Source organism: Pezoporus wallicus, unplaced genomic scaffold, assembly GCF_028554395.1.
Source record: "Pezoporus wallicus isolate ANWC-B61680 ecotype Strahan unplaced genomic scaffold, APGP_CSIRO_Pwel_v1 contig_749, whole genome shotgun sequence".
Lineage (NCBI taxonomy): Eukaryota > Metazoa > Chordata > Aves > Psittaciformes > Psittacidae > Pezoporus > Pezoporus wallicus.
Window position 1 is genome coordinate 4,491,927 of NW_026641327.1, and position 17,900 is coordinate 4,509,826.

The following is a 17,900-nucleotide window of genomic DNA, read 5'->3' on the forward strand; positions in this document are numbered from 1 at the left end:
CTGAGCTTTGCATCACTGAGCGTGACAGCTCCTGAGAGATTAAATAGCTGTTACCATTAGAACTTTAATCAGTTTTTCTTCCATTTCTGCAAGTACAGAGAAGGATAGGTGTACTTGTAAAGTGGTGAGAGGATTACACTGCAGAGCTTCCTGGATAAACTTCAGTGACACTGAAGTGGAGGAAGGAGTACCAAATAATCTCATGACGGCTGTCATGTTTCCAAAAGTGTCTGATCAGATCTTCAAATCTGAACATTAGATACCTTGTGGGTACATCCATTGTCTAATATCAGTCACTTTTGCTTCAGTTTCCTTCCACTCTAGTGGTGGAAATGTGATTATATACTAAACTAATCAAATAACAGTTAATTTTCAATGATCTCTTTCAGTTTTTGTATTTCACTGTTATATGTAGAACTAATGAGCGGTCTTTGGGAAGTTAGAGGTGAAAACCTACCTTTGGCTAGATGTCACTTTTTTCAGATGCCTGATAAACTTTCTGTTTGTTGATAAACTATTCTGTCTTTAAAGATTATCTGGGTTCTTACATGAGTTGGATTGAAACAGCATGAGAATTTCTCCAATGAGTAAAATTGGTATTTGTAATATAGTTACTAAAAGCTTCCAAATATGAGGAGTGGGATATGAGAGCTCTCGTTTTTTCTTTTAGAATAAGAGATTATTTTTTATACTTTTTTTTTTTAAATAATCTATCAACATGAGATCTTTCTAGTCTTGCATCTACTTTTTTTTTTTTCTGTAGATTTAATTTCTCTGTATTAAGAAATATCTGAATGCAACGAGAAACTTTACTGTTTAAGCTCTTAATGTAAATGGGTTCCAGCCAGCGTTGCATGCATTGAATCTACTGCACTATGTGTTCCTTGTGGAATAACTCAGAAGAAAACAGCAGTCTAGTTGAATGCGTATAGTCTCAGGATATATATCGGTTAGGGTTTCCAGCTTGTAGACAGGAATATGCTATAAGAAAAAATGAAACACTAGAGAAAAAAATCATATAAGGAAGAACCTATTCCTATCAAAACTGATTGTTTCTTATTGCCTTTCCACTGAACAGTCATTACAGTGGGTATATATAAAAATGTAAATAAATATAAATAAATGTTTTTTTAGGAATTTTTAGTCTCACTGTGGTGAGAACATGAAGTGCTTAACAGTAACCTTTCTTAGCAGAAGGAAATAAAAGTATCTCAAATTGGAAAGAGGGTAGGCAGAAAAAAGGCATGTCATGGGCATGGGGAAAAATTTACACTTAATGTCTTTCTTCTGTCCCTCTGTCAGCAGAAGCTGGGAAAGGAAAGGCTGTAGTTTGCTGGTGGGGGGGAATCATTCCCATTTTGGTATTTGTAGAAGACATTTGGAGGGCAGTTCTTAGAAGTGAATGGATCTGAAGTGAAACATGTAGAACCAATTCCATGCAGAGTTAGATGCATTCTTTGTGTTACTGGATTGGAACAGTCTGACCAAAATTTCTCCAACCCTCCTCCCCTTAACTGTTTGAGTTTTGGATACTCTGATTTGAAAGGTGGTGGGGCAGATTGAGACATCTGACTGAACCACATTTAAAATGAATGTGATCTTGCAATTGTTTGAAAATCAGGTCTTTCTTGATTAACTTAACTCTAACTAAGGACACAAATGAGGACACCCTAACATACTGATTTTAAAATTTTTTATTTAAACAACTTGATTTTTGTGCTTCCTTTGCTTAGTTATAATATTTTCCCTTTAATTTTCCAACCCCCTGATCTGCACCTTGGTTTTTCTGTGCTCCACTAGGAACCTTTGCTGTTTCAGAAGGTGGTTTTTATATGTTTAGGTGTTTCATTTTTAGATTTCCGGGGTGATCCTTTTAGTGAAAAATGATTGTGGAGTTTTGCTAGAAATAAATGGGAATTACAAAGTAATTCCATCTTAATGACAAATAAGTACCTTTAAAATGCAGATGATAAGAACCAAACACACTACTGTTACCTTAAACATACATGATTTGGGGGAATATGGTAGTATTATGCCCTCAAACACAAATTGAACAAAAAAGGAGAAATTTTCAGGATATAATTAGAGTGGATTACAGAAACCCAGTAGTATTCTATCATGTTACTTCTAGTTAGGTTTTTAGACTAGCAAGTCTGAGAAGTAGTTGAAAATGAACACTACAGAAATTAGCTCTGAAATATTAGCAAATTACTATTTTCCATTTATAATAATACTATTATTAATTTGATCACTCATTGTCACAAATAATGTTCACCTCACTTACAGTTCCTCTCCATCCTCACTTTCTGCTACAGATTCAATTCCTGAATTTCTTAGCTTGCATAACTCTCTACTTCCCACCTGACATCCTTTGCCCATGTAAGAATAGGTGTATTCAACAATCTTGTGTTTTGTACAGTGCTGGGGGAAGTGGTCTATAGAGAACGACCAAACTTTATCATAGGTGGGGAACTCTTACAACTCCAGTACTTCAGTGTGGTTATCATAATTATGGAGGCTGTGGATATGAAAATGGTACTCAAACTCAGTATCCAATCCTGTAGTAAGTTCTGGAGGCAGAGTATCCTATGTGTGGGTTTACATAGATAGTATTTAAAAGTATCTTGTGTCATAAACTGAGTAAGATATGTTTTATGAATGTTGTGTCTGGTATTGTCATTTATTAAAATGTAGCAAGATTATACAATTTGTGGGGGAAGACCTTGATTTTTAAATGCATAACATTTTCTCATCTGCATTGAGACAATATGCAATAGCTGGTATTCTGACAGAGTTGTGGTTTTTAAACTCAGAGTTCAGAGATTAGGGTAACTGAAATATTTGTTTTTCATACACAACCTTTTTTATTCATTCTCAAAGCTAGTCTAGTGTTAATGAGGCCATTTGTATTTAGTACTTTGAATAATTTATGTTGAAATTATAATTCTCTTTCATTTCTAATGTCGTTAGTATTGAAAGAAGCCCTTTAATTGAGAGGAATTATACCATGATTTAGCGAAGCACAGCAAAATATTCTTTTGGTGTATGGATACAAAATTGGGATAAAGTTGTAATTGCTTCATTGCTGGGTCTATAAGAAAAAAAAAAGGAGCAAATGCAGAGACCCATTTTTGTAGGCAAAAGTATCCACTGGAATCTCAAACATGAAATTCTGTTCATTTATATCAGTAGTGTCTGTCTTTTATTGGATTTATGATACTCATATATTTGTAGTCTCTTAGTACTAGCATAAATTGGATTAACTTCACAGGTGCCCCAAATCCTATTTTTATTTAAATACAAAGCATCCTCATTAACCAAGTTAAGTTGCAAAGGGGAAGAGTAGTTGACTGAATGGACTTGCATTGAACTCAGCACTAGAACTCAGTTCCCTGTACTGGAATTCTCTAGTGAATGCAAATTTATTCAAGTTAGAAGCTTGCCTGTCTTCAAAGATACCCACCAGTCACTGTGGTTAATGTGGATATTTTAGATACCTTTTTTTTTTGGTCTGTCCTATTTGGGTTAGAGGGAAGGGGCACTTAAGATGAAGTATCTTTAACAAAAGAAGCCAAGCCTTGACAAAAACCCACAACTTTGGTATGTTACCAAAAGTTTGCATTGTTTTTGTTGAGTGTTGATGCTGTTCTGTAGATGTTAATTTTGAGATGTTAATTTAAATGAGACTGAAAGCAGATGTGATGGCTTCTAGGTTATCACTTTGCCAAAAGTACCAAAATATACAGTTAGAGAAGCGGTAGAGAAGAGAAAGTGGAAAAGAGCTGTAAGGGAAGTCTCCAGATTCACATCTGCTTTTCTTATGTTCTGCTACAAGAAGCAACATGAAAACACTAATTATCCTCTTAGGGAATACTTACATGCATGTATTTGTATACCCATCTCAGTACTACATACACAGGCATATTTGTGCATATTTATAAATAAAGTTGTATAATATATGCTTGGAGGAAACAGTCACCTGGATGCGCTTCTAGAGTAATCCTTTCTTTGATGTAACTGACTCTAAGTAAGCTGATTTATGTCATTTTCAGATTCCATTGCTGTTGCTTATGTTATTATAGCCCTCCTACTCCTTTTGTAAATTTTAAAATTATTAAAAATAACATTTTTATTATTAATAAATGTTCTCTTTATTTATGATATAATACAATTTTAATAAATTATTTAAAATGCTGCACTTTTTTAATTGATGCCTGGACTTTGAGAGGATGCGTGCATACCCCAGAGACTGAAGATGTGCTGTAGGCATTGTTTGAGGAGATAGTAATATGAGAGGCCTGGTATTTCTTATTCAAGAAAGAAGTATTTCACTCATTTCAAAGGTCATTTAAGATTCTGTGTGGATCATAACTCATGGTTTTAATATGGTCTGGAATCAAAAAGGTAATCATTGCTGTATGTTTAGGAACTGCTGATTATAGTGGATTTGTTAATGGTTTAACTCATACAGAGTTCAGCAGAGCCTCATAATTAATTCAAAGGCTTCGAATCAGACCTTGATGCACATTCTTATGTTTGAATGGAGATTGCTTCTCTTCCTCAGAGGTGAGGTCTCTGTGACCTGAAGGTAAAGTTTTGCTCTGGTTATTCCCTGTAGTCCAGCTGGAAACTCAATTAGACTTGGCTTGGGCTCCTTTTGATTCACTGGACCTTGGAAAAGACTTTTTGTCCCATTGCAGCCCTTCAGATGTCAGAGAACCTGATCTCTAAAATGCTAATGTCTGTACCCAACACAAGGTAACATCTCTTGAAAAGCCACAAACTCCTCCTCTTAAACATCTGTAGAGCAGTATCCAGCAGTAGTTTTTTGTTGTTGAAAGTCATATTCAAAGAGCAAACTTCCAAAAGTTGTGCCTCATATTGACAGTTCCTTAGAAAGAGGGACATTATGTACTTGTGCCAACAGCACAAGTGATTGTTAGTTTTCGTTTAGTAAGCTGTAACATGCTGGACATCAGAGAAGTTAAAAAAAATGCAGTAGTTGGAAGCTACATGCTGTTATTCCTGTTAAAAGCAGGAATGTGTTAGGTAGGATTTCTCTCACATACTGCTGCATTCAGGCCTAGTCATTAGGAAGCTGGTGTTTTCTTACTTTTGTCAGAACTAGTTAACAAATCTCTGCAGTTGTCATACTGGATTAAAAACTGTGGTTTGCTATAACATTATTTTTTGTTAAATGTACTTTTTCATTCTTAGCACATTCCTGGAAATGGCTGTTAAAGGCTTTGAATTTATGCTTGGGAAAACACTTAATAAAGGGGAAAAAAGCTGTAGAAACTAATTTAGGTCAAATATAATAGGGTATTAACAGAACTTTTATGCCAATATATAATTACCTTCCTATTGATTTATTGACATAAATGTGTTTGTGTCTGTTAGATTTTTTTTTTGAGTGAGACTTTTTTCTTTTTTTTGTACTGAAGTATTTCACTGTTTGTGAAGGTATTAGGAAATTACAGTCAGTCCTGAAAAAAATTACCAAATAATTCTCATTTTAAAAAAAATCAAAAAAAAAAAAAAATTTATTTAATGAGTTGTATTATTGATGTCTTTAATACAATCTGTGAAATTCAGTAATGGTAAAGCAATTGAGCATAATCTTATCATATAGATTGGTCTGTTTATAGTTGAATAAGTTTCACTTGTGGTAACAGCTTTGGATCAAGTTACTACAAAGTAAAATTTAAACTGGCTTGCTGTGGGGGGAATTAGTGCCAAAAGATTTTATGGTGGAATAACGTTTAGATTAAGCCAATACGTATGCACTGGAAAAGCCTATACCTTGGTTTTCATGCATGCTTACTATCTCCCTAATAAAATCTCACTTCTTCTGTGTCATTAAAATTAAATTCCCACAATACATAGCTTGTTTGATGAGTGTATTTACCAGTTGTAACAAAGGACAGCCTACTGTGGGCCAGGATAATCTTCTCAGACTTCTCATCTTACAAGAGTGGGGTTTTGGCCAGCAGTCCTCACACTCTTGATTTTGTAGTCTTTGAATTTACATCCAGTTTCTACTTGTAATACGGTTCGTTGGTTTTGCATGTTTGTCTCTGACAGATAGTCCAAATTCATGCTGAAGGGAAACTTTTATTTGTTGCATATCCTTTAAACTGATCTTCACTATCTGTTCCTGGCAATGGACTGTTTGCTGGATGCTATCAGTAAATTAAGTAATTGTCTGTGGGGAACCGTATGTGAAGAGGCTCCACTAGAAAATAACTACTACTGGTTTGCAGCAGCAGCATCTTCTCTTTGCCAGAAAAAGCCAGCAGAAGGAGGTACTGTTGCCTTTTCCAAACAAGGCATTACACCTCTTCTTGTCATCAGGAAGAAATGATGGCTGGGAAGTACTTCTGTAGGGTCTCAACAATTGGGTTAACTGACTTTTTGCTGCCTGTCATTCAGTATTTGTTGCATTTACCAGTTCTCATGCAGGTGTTTAATTATTGCTATGGTTGCATGTTGAACCCAAGCCTCTAGCTCCCAGGAGCTCATAGTGATTTGAGTATTTCTGTGTAGCAAAATGAGTTTTAAGGGAAAGGGGAAGAAAAGGGTTACTTTTCAGTTTTCTTTTATTTTGAACTTAGTTTGTCTTCTGTGTTTTTGGAAACCATAAAATCTTTTAAAATGCTTCCTATACATCACTGCACATTTCATTTGATGTATTTTGCAGTGAATATTTACAGTCACTAATTTGTCCTAGATTTTATGTGAATCCAATTAATTCAGGTCACAGAGAAAGAAATAGAACTGAATAGAAAAGTCAGTTTCAAACGTTATCATGGTATGTTGTTGTAAGCCTGTGGCTGTTTTATGGGAAGAATGGGAAGAAAAGTAGAGCAGGAAAATTCTACTAGAACATTTATCTAATGACTGCTATTATAAACAATTATTATTAATATTCCTTAAACATCACCTTTTGCCATCATGTTTTCTTCTCCAGTGGAAATTCCGAGTACCTCTTTGCTTCTCAAAAAACAAATGTTTCTGTGAAAGCTTCAGCAAAATCAACAAAAGTACTTTCCAGTTATAGAAGAACAGGGAAAATGTTGTTTTTCATGTCTTCTTTTGTTTGATTAATTGCATCAGAGAAAAATAAAAAAAAAAAAGGAAACTGAAAGATGGCAGTGTCTTCACTAGGGAGGTATGAAAGCTAGTTTCAGTTTGGGTGAGTTACAGTTGTTTAAAGACTTGCGTAAATATGAATCACTTGTGATTTATATTTCATCCAAAGGAGATGAGACAGTAGGCTGCAGTATGTTATTCACATGTAGCTGAGGTACCTCTGATTCATGCCTATAAGTAAGGCACCAGCTGGTCTCACACAACCCATTAGTATCTGTGGAAATAACATCACTGACTATAGTCAATATTTAATCACGACCCAGTAAGCAAAAAGTGGGCACTGAATAAAGCAATGTCCTACAGGTAAGCCAAATGGACAAATGTGGTCTCATTTAGCACAGGAGCTTTCAAGTGATGAAATTTGAAGGCATGCAATTTTATTTTCGTAGCTGTGAAAGATACGTTTCATAGGTTTGGATGTAACTTCTTAATAAATGTGAAATCCTGCTTTATTTTCCACTCACATAGGCCTCAATATCAGCAAGCTGTAAACTGTGAGCTGCAAGTAGGGGCTCGTGTTCCTAAAATAGCTCCAATGCTTACTGGAATAACCCTAGCCACCTAAACGGCTTTTATGGAGTCAGTACGTCCCTGCTGAGGAGTACAGCAAACAAAGAGGGTGTATGGTATCGACTGTAAACTATTTCAATGTTCTGTTGGCTTTGCTGTAGGTAATAATGCAATGAGAGCAAATAATGGAAGCTAATAACGTGGAAAAAATAATGGGAACCTATTATGGATAAATTTAATTGCACATTTCATGTTTTGCTTTTTTGTAATCAGTCCTTCAAGTCAAACACTAAAATGCATTAATTAAACACTATTTTCCCACAGAACTCAGTAACTTGTTAGTGGCCCTTAAAATATTAATACCATTACCCAGGTTGTTCGCAGTCCAGTATGGATCAGCATTTGGCAGTCTGGTCAAGCTGTGATTGCTTCAATTAATGAACTCAGTGGACTGGCAGTGGGAAGCAGAATGCACCCCATAGCTGCAGGCTGATCGCTGCATTATTCACCAGGCCTGTAGCAACTAAGTTAAATCATGCTGAGGAGCAGTGTCTCCTTAACTGCATATTAACTGTTCAGGCTTGGACACTATGGCCTTGTCCATGCCTATGCTTTTGTGGTCATTTGAAGAGTTCCTTGCCCCTAAGCAAGGAAAATCTTGTCTAGCAGAGCAGGAGTGTTTAGGTGAGAGGCACATTATTATATAAAACATACTCTGGTTTAGATAGCTTTTGTCTAAATTGATGCCAAACAGGAACTGAAAGTACAGATAACAATATTCATTAAATGTTTAATCCAGAAAATATCCTATAAAAGTAAATCTCAAGCTGTATTAGAAGGACTTCTTTTTTTTCTTTCAATGTACTTCATCAATGGGCTTACAGAACCAGAATCCTTATCTGTCTGCTGTCTGTCCACTGTGTGGGCATATCATGCCCTGTATCATTCTGGGATTTCAGGCACTTTTATAAAGGTTATATGTATTACATAGCTAAAGCTATTTTTGACATTTAATTTAAGAACATCTCTGGGAGTAGCTAAGTTCTTATGCAGTCGATGGAAAAAGGGAGCTGCCTCTATAAAGGGTATCTGACTTGGATGACTAAAATGACCAGAGGTTCCTGATGTGATACTACCTGTTAAAAGCTCACTGCTTGTCCAAATGATATCGCTCTTGTCTACAACTTCTGTAGACCCCTTTTCTCCCTATTTTGTGTAGACCCCTCTTCTCCCTATTTTGTCACTTGTTCTTTTGCTTCTAGAGTTCTGGTGTATGAAAATCTCATATTTATCTTGTGACAGATAACGCTTTATTTTGCCTTCAGCTTGTTTTCATACAATCTATTTCATACTGGTTTTGTTAATATTGCTGTACTTAAGACATATACTATCTCCCTAGGGCATTGGCTGTATCTACTTTCCAAGTAATATTGTGCTATAATCCTACTGAATTGTAATTATATCCTCCAATCAAAATTCACAACACTGTACAGTTGTTGCATTGTAAACTGCATTTTTCATTTTTCCTTATGAAACTTTTGGCAAGGAAACTGTCAGCCTGTAATCAGCCGGCCTGCATGGGTTTACAGGCGGGGTGTGAAGAGGGAGAAAGCGTACTCTTATCTGCTGTGAGGCCGTTGCAGGAAGTGCTTCCGTGGCCCCTCTGTGCTCCTCCCCATCTAGACAATCCTCTTGATGGTAGGCATATAAATAGTTTAATAATTACTAAAAGATTTAATAAGGATGTAACCACTTTGTTCTACTCTCAGCTCACCAACGACGTCTTCAAATTTCTTCAAAGTCAGGTGGAGTCACCTTTTATGAAAGTGTGTTTTTGTCAGAAGCAGATATTTCAGTTCCAAAAGGTAGTAGTTTCTTTTATTTTCCCAGTAGTTTCTTTTTGCCTTGCATGTTTTGCAGGCAGTCAGACTATGTACAGTTGACTGTTCTCTCCTGGTCTTAAACTCTGATTTTAAAATGCTCCAAATTAAATTATCATTATCTTTTTTCATTAAGAGATAGAAATGTTTAGTTAAACTGAATGGTCCCCTGGCATTTCTAAGGCCCTATGTGTACATGCAGTCATGAAGATTTACAAAGAGCCAAGGCAGCCACACAGAGATGGCAGATGCTTTATTAAGAGGTGAATTGTAGCACAGAAAGAGAACAGAAAGCTGGGCTGGGGTTTTCTTCAGCAACACCGACTGGCCTGCGTTCATTTCCAAAGAGTTCTCCATGTAAAATTAATCTGCAAGAATATTAGCATATGAATATTACAGCTTATGAACCAATACTCTTGTTGAATAACTTTCCATAACTAATGCCGACACACTGAATGGTTTTCGATACTCCTATAAAAAAACCTGCTTCTGAAATGTGATTTTATCAAATAGTTGGTATATTACTAGATCAATGAAGTCAGTTACATATTCCAAACATAATGGTATGTAAATTAAACTAAAAGTTAATTTTACATTTTCCCTGAGCAACAAAGTGACGTCCTGATGGATTTTCATTTTAATTTTCTTGGTAGATCATATTATATTTTCTTTCCCCTGTTACTTCCCGTAAACAGTATAATTTCATATTGCTGACAGCATATATACTAAATACCACAGTGAACCAGGGAGAATTGTATTATTCTGTATATACTGACAAATCTCTTTGGTTAATGTGCATTCAATAAAGTTAAAATAGCAAATGTTATTAAACTAGGGGAAAAGCACAATGAATGTTATTAATGTTCTTTGCCAGTGTTATGCATGTGCCGCGTTTTTTTCTTTCCTTTGAAAACAATAGTTTTTTTGAAATAAGTAAGAAAAAAGCCTACTGAATGAAAGTGCAATAGCAATAAAGATATTTGTTTCAGCACAGTCTCAAATTATAAGAGAGCCTATTTCTTTTTGGGGGACAGTGGAGAGAGGGCATTAAATGCTGTTCTCCGTTTCCAATTAAACAGCAGCATTAAAGATAAAATAAAAGTTTAAGAATCAGTATTTTTTCCTTCCTCAGCCAGATGTCCCCCCATATTTTTGAAGTCATATACCCATAGGAAGAATTTAAAAAATGACCACCTGCTTATTTTACCTCCATTTCACAGAACTGAAATATAGTCCTTCATAAGGAGTTATGTAACAAACCAAAATTGAAAAACCACTTCAGGGAGCCTTTAGCTAAAGCTCTCTTAGTCCCCATTGCCTCACAGGAGTGTCAATCAGTATGGAAAGTGCCCATCCCCTTGTCACTGAATGGTTTGTGTTTGAGAAGCCTCAGCCAGGTGTTAAGTTTTCACTCGTGCTGTAGTTGTGTTATCATGTCAATGCTGTCAAACTCATTGACTGATCCTTCCAGCCCCAACTTCCATAGGCCTGGAGGTATCCCAAAACAGTGGTTATCTGCCTTTGGAGGAGCATCATGAGATTGTGCTTGTGGTGCCCATAAGAGCTAATGAGCCAAATGGCATCTCTGTGGGCTTTGTTGAGAAAGAGTGTTAGCTGGGATTATTGCCTTCGGTACAGCAGTCTTTCTGCCCTATCTGTTGCTCAGAGCTGCCTCTTCCCTTTCTCAACTCTAAGCCTGCCTTTCCCAACTCTTCCAGCTGTAACCAGTGACCCTGGGTTGTTTATCGTTGCTGTTACTCCCGCTTCAACTCCACCTCATGGCAGAATTTTGTGCCAAGCCATTAGCTGCATGGCAGGCCCTGGTCTCAGGACAGCCTTGGTGAGCATATGGCTTGATGGAGGAAGAGTGGCTGTCCCTTTGCTGGTGTCCCCTTTCTGGCAAAGGACATGCTGCTGTGCTGGACAGGGCTGTCTCCTGCCATGATGCAGTATGTGTCTGTCCCTTCAAACCCCCTGCATTTCAACCATGATTGGTTTTATCATTAGCACTGCCTCACATTTTTACCAACTGAATCACTGCTACAGCAGCATAATATATAATAATGTGTAGTTCCAAGTGCCAGGGCTTCTCGTTTAAAGCTTAACTCAGTTTTAAATCCCTTTGGAAAGGGAAAGCCTTTAAAATACTTAATAAATTCTAATCTTAATCATATTCATCATTATTAAAATTTGAAATAGGTTGAAATACTTAAGGTAAGTGAAATGAAAAAACTAATAAAGGGCATGAAACACACTGGAGAAATGGAAGAATAATTGCTAAAGATTAGGAAATCTAAAATGACCAAACATGAGAAAGCCTTCATTTCCAATAAGCATTTATTTAAAAGTTTTGCAATAGCTTAATAATATAAAAGGAGATTTTAAAAATGAATTGAATGTTAAGTGCAGCAGAGTGGCAAGAAATATTTAAATCTATCAAAACTTAAACTAGTCCTGTCTGTTGGTTTCATGCATGATTTAAGCCTTGTCAGTTCTTGAGAGAGTTGATTCATTTGTCATCAAGGAGACAACACTACTGTTGTTGTTATTAATAATAATTATTACCATAGTGGTAATCATAGTTTTCATAATTAGTGCCTAGGACTAAAAAAATACTATGGCTGAAGACAATAGATTACTTAGTCTTATAGAGGCAGAACAACAAGATTTTTTTCTTCCAATGAATGTGTAATCTAAACATGAAAGGAAGGACCTCTTAAAATATTTTGGTTTCAATTAAAAGTTCTAAAGGTGCAATTGAAATGTCAGGCTCTATTGTATCCTTTTTTTCTTTAATGTTAATGAATAAAATGTGCCTTTCTTGACTATTGGAATGTATTTGAGAAACAGTTTTTTAGAGCTGTAGAGACCTCTAAGCCTCAGGCAGAGAAATGTCATACCCCAGGAAGTTTAGGGAAATTGACTTTTTGAGTGGTGTACTTTGCTAGGGGTGTTTGGATGATGCCCTTCAAAATGTATTCTGTGAGAGAAATTGGAATTAAATATTTAAAAAAAAATGAATCTATTAATTTTATTTTTATTTTAGGAATTACCTACCTTGACCATGCTGGTTCAGCACTTTTCCCAGAGAGTTTACTTAAAGCTTTTACTGATGACCTCAGAAATAATGTTTATGGTAAGTGCAAAACAGGGTTCCCATCAGTCTTCTCAAGTTTCCATCTAAATAGATCAAAACCGTGCCTCTTGAATTGTTGGAAGAGTACTTCTGTGGGTATTTTAATGCTGCTACAGAGCACTTGGAAGACCAGTGATTCTGTAAAGGAGTCATAGTTCCTTTACATTACCCTTGGCTTTGCTCTTTGGTGGTCAAGGACGTGTCTGTATTGGTGAATAAGAAAAATCAAAGGGAGCATAACTCGGCTGCCCAGGGGTTAGGGGACCCTGCTGGGGTAAACAAATACAACGTAGCTCTGAGAACTCTTTGTTCAGTCTTTTTTTTCTTCTCCCCCCACAGAAAATGCAACAAAACTAATTTCTTATGAAAGGACCAGAATCCAGAACCACCCTCTTCTCAATGAGAGTCATCACAGGGAGCTTATACTGTGGCTTAGTACAGAAGGAAGCTTAGCTAAAAGATGCCAAGTGAATTGGTGCAGGGAATAGGTGCTATACCTCTCCCAGACTATTAGACTGATGTGCATAATCACAAAAAGGATGTGTATTGCCAAAGCAATCTTGTACTTTAAAAAGTGAGCAAAAATATCTACAGAATTGTGTAGTATCTTGGTATAGATTTAGCTATTGCAGCTGTGAATGTGGACACTTTAGCACCATCTATAAGTACTTTGTCCCTAGATCCTCTACTTAAACCTTTCATCTCTTTCTAACATTATTATCTAGCTTTTGCAAAGAAAGGTTGGACCAGATGATCCTTGTGGTCCCATCCAGACTGGTATTCTGAGTCTATGAGCTAAGAACCACACACTGAATGTGCTTTCATACAAAGGCAGCAGCATCCATTGTTTAGGAAATACTGTTACTATATGAAACAAGTTACATTAGAGTGATACATGCTGAACCAGAAAAAATATATGCTGTTCAGTATTATCTATATATTCTGTTACTAGTCCTACTGAAGAAATCAAGATTTCTTACTGTGTTACTATCTATGGGCTATGTGTCTTTTTTGCTAGTTTTGTGTCTATCTTGTGCTTCCTGATACCCGGAGCAAAGGGTTTCTTCACTTAGAAACTAGATACAACTGTTTTAAAAGAAAACTGTTGACTGAAGCACTGGCACACTTGAGCTTATCACCTGGGCAAGCCACTTAATACTTCTGGGTAGTTTTAATTTTCAGTGTGCCATTGTACTTGTCATTTCCCTCTCTTTTGTTTCCTGAATGCTGGGAAGGCCAGGATCCAGAGTGTGGATCTGTTCCACTATGAAATAGATGTTCTTGATAGGAATAGGTTTTTTTGCTGTTACAAGATACGTTGATTCGATTACATTCAAAATCTTCTATTCGAGTACATGTCAGTGCTATTAAAATTAATGTTCTGTCACTACAGTCATTGTAATGTGAAATGTACGCATTCTGATTCTAGTTATTTCAAACAACATTGGGCTCAACCCTTACGATAAGTAAGTGCAATCTGTGGCAGAAAAATAAATTAATTTGTGAATCAATTGAGTGCTTGTAAAAAGGAATAGTAGTGCTGCCAGTTCAGAGCAGATTTGCATAGTGCCTATAATGCTATGGGAGAACAAACTATAATTTCTAATACTGCATTCATCTAAAATGATAATACGAGCTCTAGTATGGTCAAATCTCTTTTTTTTTTTTCAGTTATATCTCTGATATGCTGAGGATAGTAAAGAGTTAATTTAAAAGACGCAGATGTGAGTGAGGGGGGTTTGACTTCCAGCTCTTTTTATTTTTTATTATTCTTGGTGCTAATCCACAGGCTTGAAGAACTGCAGTTTAGCTGTTGCATGTGCAAATGAGGGAAAATAATGCAAGTAAGAGAGATTCTCACTTCTAAATTGAGAATATTTGAATTGGAAATTACAGAAATGCAACATCAGACATGAAAAGTCTAAGTCTTAGTTTTGGGTTTGAGCTCTAAATTTATTATTCTTTTCAACACCTTCACTCAATAACTTTCAGCAAGGTGATTTTGAAATTTTCAAGAGTAGCTAATATTGTAGCCTACTGATGAAACTATATTAATATAGCTTTTTTTTTTTTCTTGTTGTCTTTCCAAACTTTTTAGGCATGTTCTTTGAGCATTTACTAATAGGAAAGTGTGCTGTGCCTGTGTCGATATTGCTGTAATCTTTTCTGCTCGAGAAGATAAATTCACACTGTTCTTATGTGCTGTCTTAATTATTAATACGTGCTTGTGCTGAGCTGTGCTAAAGTGGCTACTAATTTTGCAATAAACTTATATTTCCATGAGCTATTTAAATTTCAGACACTAAAAACACCAGGGTTAATCCTGGTGTCCAACCAGGAATATCTATTATCTCCAGATGCTGTCTCTTCTAAATTGCTTCTTAGCTAGTGTGCAAAATATATTTGTGAATGTGTATTCTGTCTGTATTTTTTCCTTGTATGTTTGTGCATGCGCAATTGTGTTGTTTTTTTTTAAGGGAACTATCTAAGTATTAGTAGCTGAATTTTCAAGGTCTGTCATAATTGCTTTCTTCTGTTATATGTCCTTTCTCTTGACTAACCACTCAAAGCAGCTTCAGGGCATTGCTGTGAAGTATGTGTTAAATCTTTCTTTGTCATCTTTTCAGGCTGGCTTGGTGTAATACTTTCATGAAAGAAAAAATTAATAGCAAAAATGTGATTAATGATTAACTTCCGTATCTTTGTTGTCTCCTAGGCAACCCTCATAGTCAGAATATCAGCAGCAAGCTGACGCATGACACAATCGAGCATGTCCGATACAGGTAGAATAATCTTTCTTTCAGATGTTGCACGATGCACTTCATAGTTTTCTTTTTGATTAGCCTGTGCTGTTTTGATGACTTTAATGAGATGTCATTTTCTGGGGGTCATCTATCACATCTAAACAAAACACCTCACTTATTAAGCACAAGGTACTTGTACAATCAAGTGTTGGACAGTCAGTTCTTTTTCTCCCAGATGCCCCAGTTCTCAAAGTTGTGGAGTTAAATTAGTGCTGTAATATAAGTCTACGGTTTTAATTAAGATATAGAAGTTGCAGTCTCCAAAGTGATTATTGGTAAGATGCTGTGGTAAGATAGTAAGATGGAACAAAATACAAGGGCATAGTTAAAATTCAGATGAAATTAAATAAGTTAAAATGGCTTGTGAGAATTTATAAAAAGCTTATGGGAATGTGTACATTGTTTAACAGGCAGGTACTTCTGTTGGAGTAATAAAATACCTGTTAATGTAATGTTAGTGTGATTTTTAAGAGCAAAAACAAAAAAGGTAAAATTGAGTGTTGGGGCTTCTGTGTTTGGCAAGCAGGAGAACTGTATCTCTAAATAAGGTATTCCCCTGAAAATTTGGGATAGAGTATGCTGAAAGTACAGTTCTTGCCATTAGACACCATGAAGAAATATACAACTTAGGTACTTTGTTATTGGTTTTAGGGGGTTGTTTTAACTAACTTGCTATTTTATAAAATATGTCTTTATTGAAGGACATGCGTGATTTTAGTTTGTTTGCCTGCTTTTAATGTCACTCTTTGTGCATAAAAGAAGTGTCATGGATTCCTCTTTGTTTTGTCATCTTTCTTAAAAGCAAAGATTTCTCCAAAACACATTACAGAATTCAGATCAGTAGTGATGGAACTATAGCATTGTAATGTTTATTGTTGTAATGAAGAAAATGTGTCAAACACCTTTCTGCTGCTTTTTATCTGACTACGTTTTTATGAGGGTGTGAAAAAAAAACGAGATTTCTAGCTGGAAGATGCTTCTGGCTATAACCTGTTTTCACCTTCCCACCCGCACCCCCTTCCAATTTTCTCGAGAACTATTTATTTTTGCTTCTTCTGCAGCCCTCTCAATATGCTTTGCAGGCTGACAACCTATTAATGTAGGGCCAAATGAAATGAGACTACCTATAAGGAAGAGCTGTTTCCAAAAGCAGACACTTATAGCCAGGTACAGCAATCCCTGCAGCCCTGCAGAGTCTCCTGAGCCTACCTGTGTGCTCACATGCAATGTTAGCATTCTGGTTTTCATTTACTCTCAGTGGTATTTCAGTGTTGCCATTTCATCATTCTTCTTATGAAGGCACAGTAGAAAGTGTAGCTGTTTCTAGACTAACTACTATTATACTCTGTTCTTCATTTTTAGGGAGTAAGGAAATAGACTTTCACCATGTAACAGATTACTCTAAAAGGGCTGACATCTTCAGCTTGTTTTATATTGGATCCTGCTCTAGAAAAGATTAGGACTTCTATAAGACAAGGATGCAAGATGATAAGAATCAAACCAGAGGGGTTTTTTTTTTGGCTGTTTGTTTTTTGTTGTTTGTTTTTTTCTTTTTAGGGAGAAAAGCCCCCTGCATCCAAATGAACACCTTTAGTATTGCACATAAAAGAATTTGTCACCTATCCCTATAGAAATTCAGTAATTATTCCTCAATAAAAATTTTAAAAGCATAGTCATCAAAAAGTCATGCTCATAAAAATTCAGGAAGAAAATGCCCCAAAACTAGTCAGTAAGTCAGCTACCTAAAAGGCAATAAAAGTATATTAAAAATCTATATTTCCATGCTGTTGGAGCTAATCAAAATGAGCAATACGGCAAGAGAGGGAGACAGACATATCTGTCCTGCTTCACAGTGCATAGACTGGATTTCCTTAGTGAAAGAATAATTTAGTGGCTAGTTTCAGAAATCTTCAAACAAATAGCTTTCATATAAATCTGCTTCTGGCACATGGCTGCAGCCAGAAATATGGCTTTTTCCAGTGTTTGACTCCAACATCATATGGCTTTTTTTTTTAAATAAGAATTAATTTGATTTTCTGATGAGATGACACAAGCAACTAATTAAAAACAAACACAAAGCTTAATTTCTGATTTATATTAGTCAATATTGGTGATAGTAGCATCAGAATAGACTTTTTAGTCTGGCAGTGTACACTGTTCCACAGTACAAAGCTGTATGATTCGGTTTTGCCTTAATATTTGTTTGGTAGACAGAATTGACTCTTAGAACATGGATTTGCAAGAAAAGAACATAAACGATTAAACATTTGAGTCAATGGATGTTTTCTATCACTTAGGAAATTACAATAATCAAAACATCTTACCTCTTGATCAGCTGAAGTACAATAAGAGTAAAATAACTATTTTATTCTTAAAAACATTGCTTCTCTTTACTTGAAATGACCTGCAGAGATATTT

General features: G+C 35.9%; 1 protein-coding gene across 3 annotated transcripts in view; it reads left to right on the top strand.

Annotated features, from left to right (window-relative positions):
- Positions 1–17,900, top strand: part of MOCOS (molybdenum cofactor sulfurase) — a 221,857-nt gene that overhangs the window by 21,670 nt on the left and 182,287 nt on the right. For all 3 annotated transcript variants that reach the window (XM_057423022.1, XM_057423021.1, XM_057423023.1), the window contains exons 2-3: positions 12,589–12,678; positions 15,395–15,461. In XM_057423022.1, coding sequence (XP_057279005.1) covers positions 12,589–12,678; positions 15,395–15,461 — 157 coding nt within the window. The remainder of the gene's footprint in view (positions 1–12,588; positions 12,679–15,394; positions 15,462–17,900) is intronic.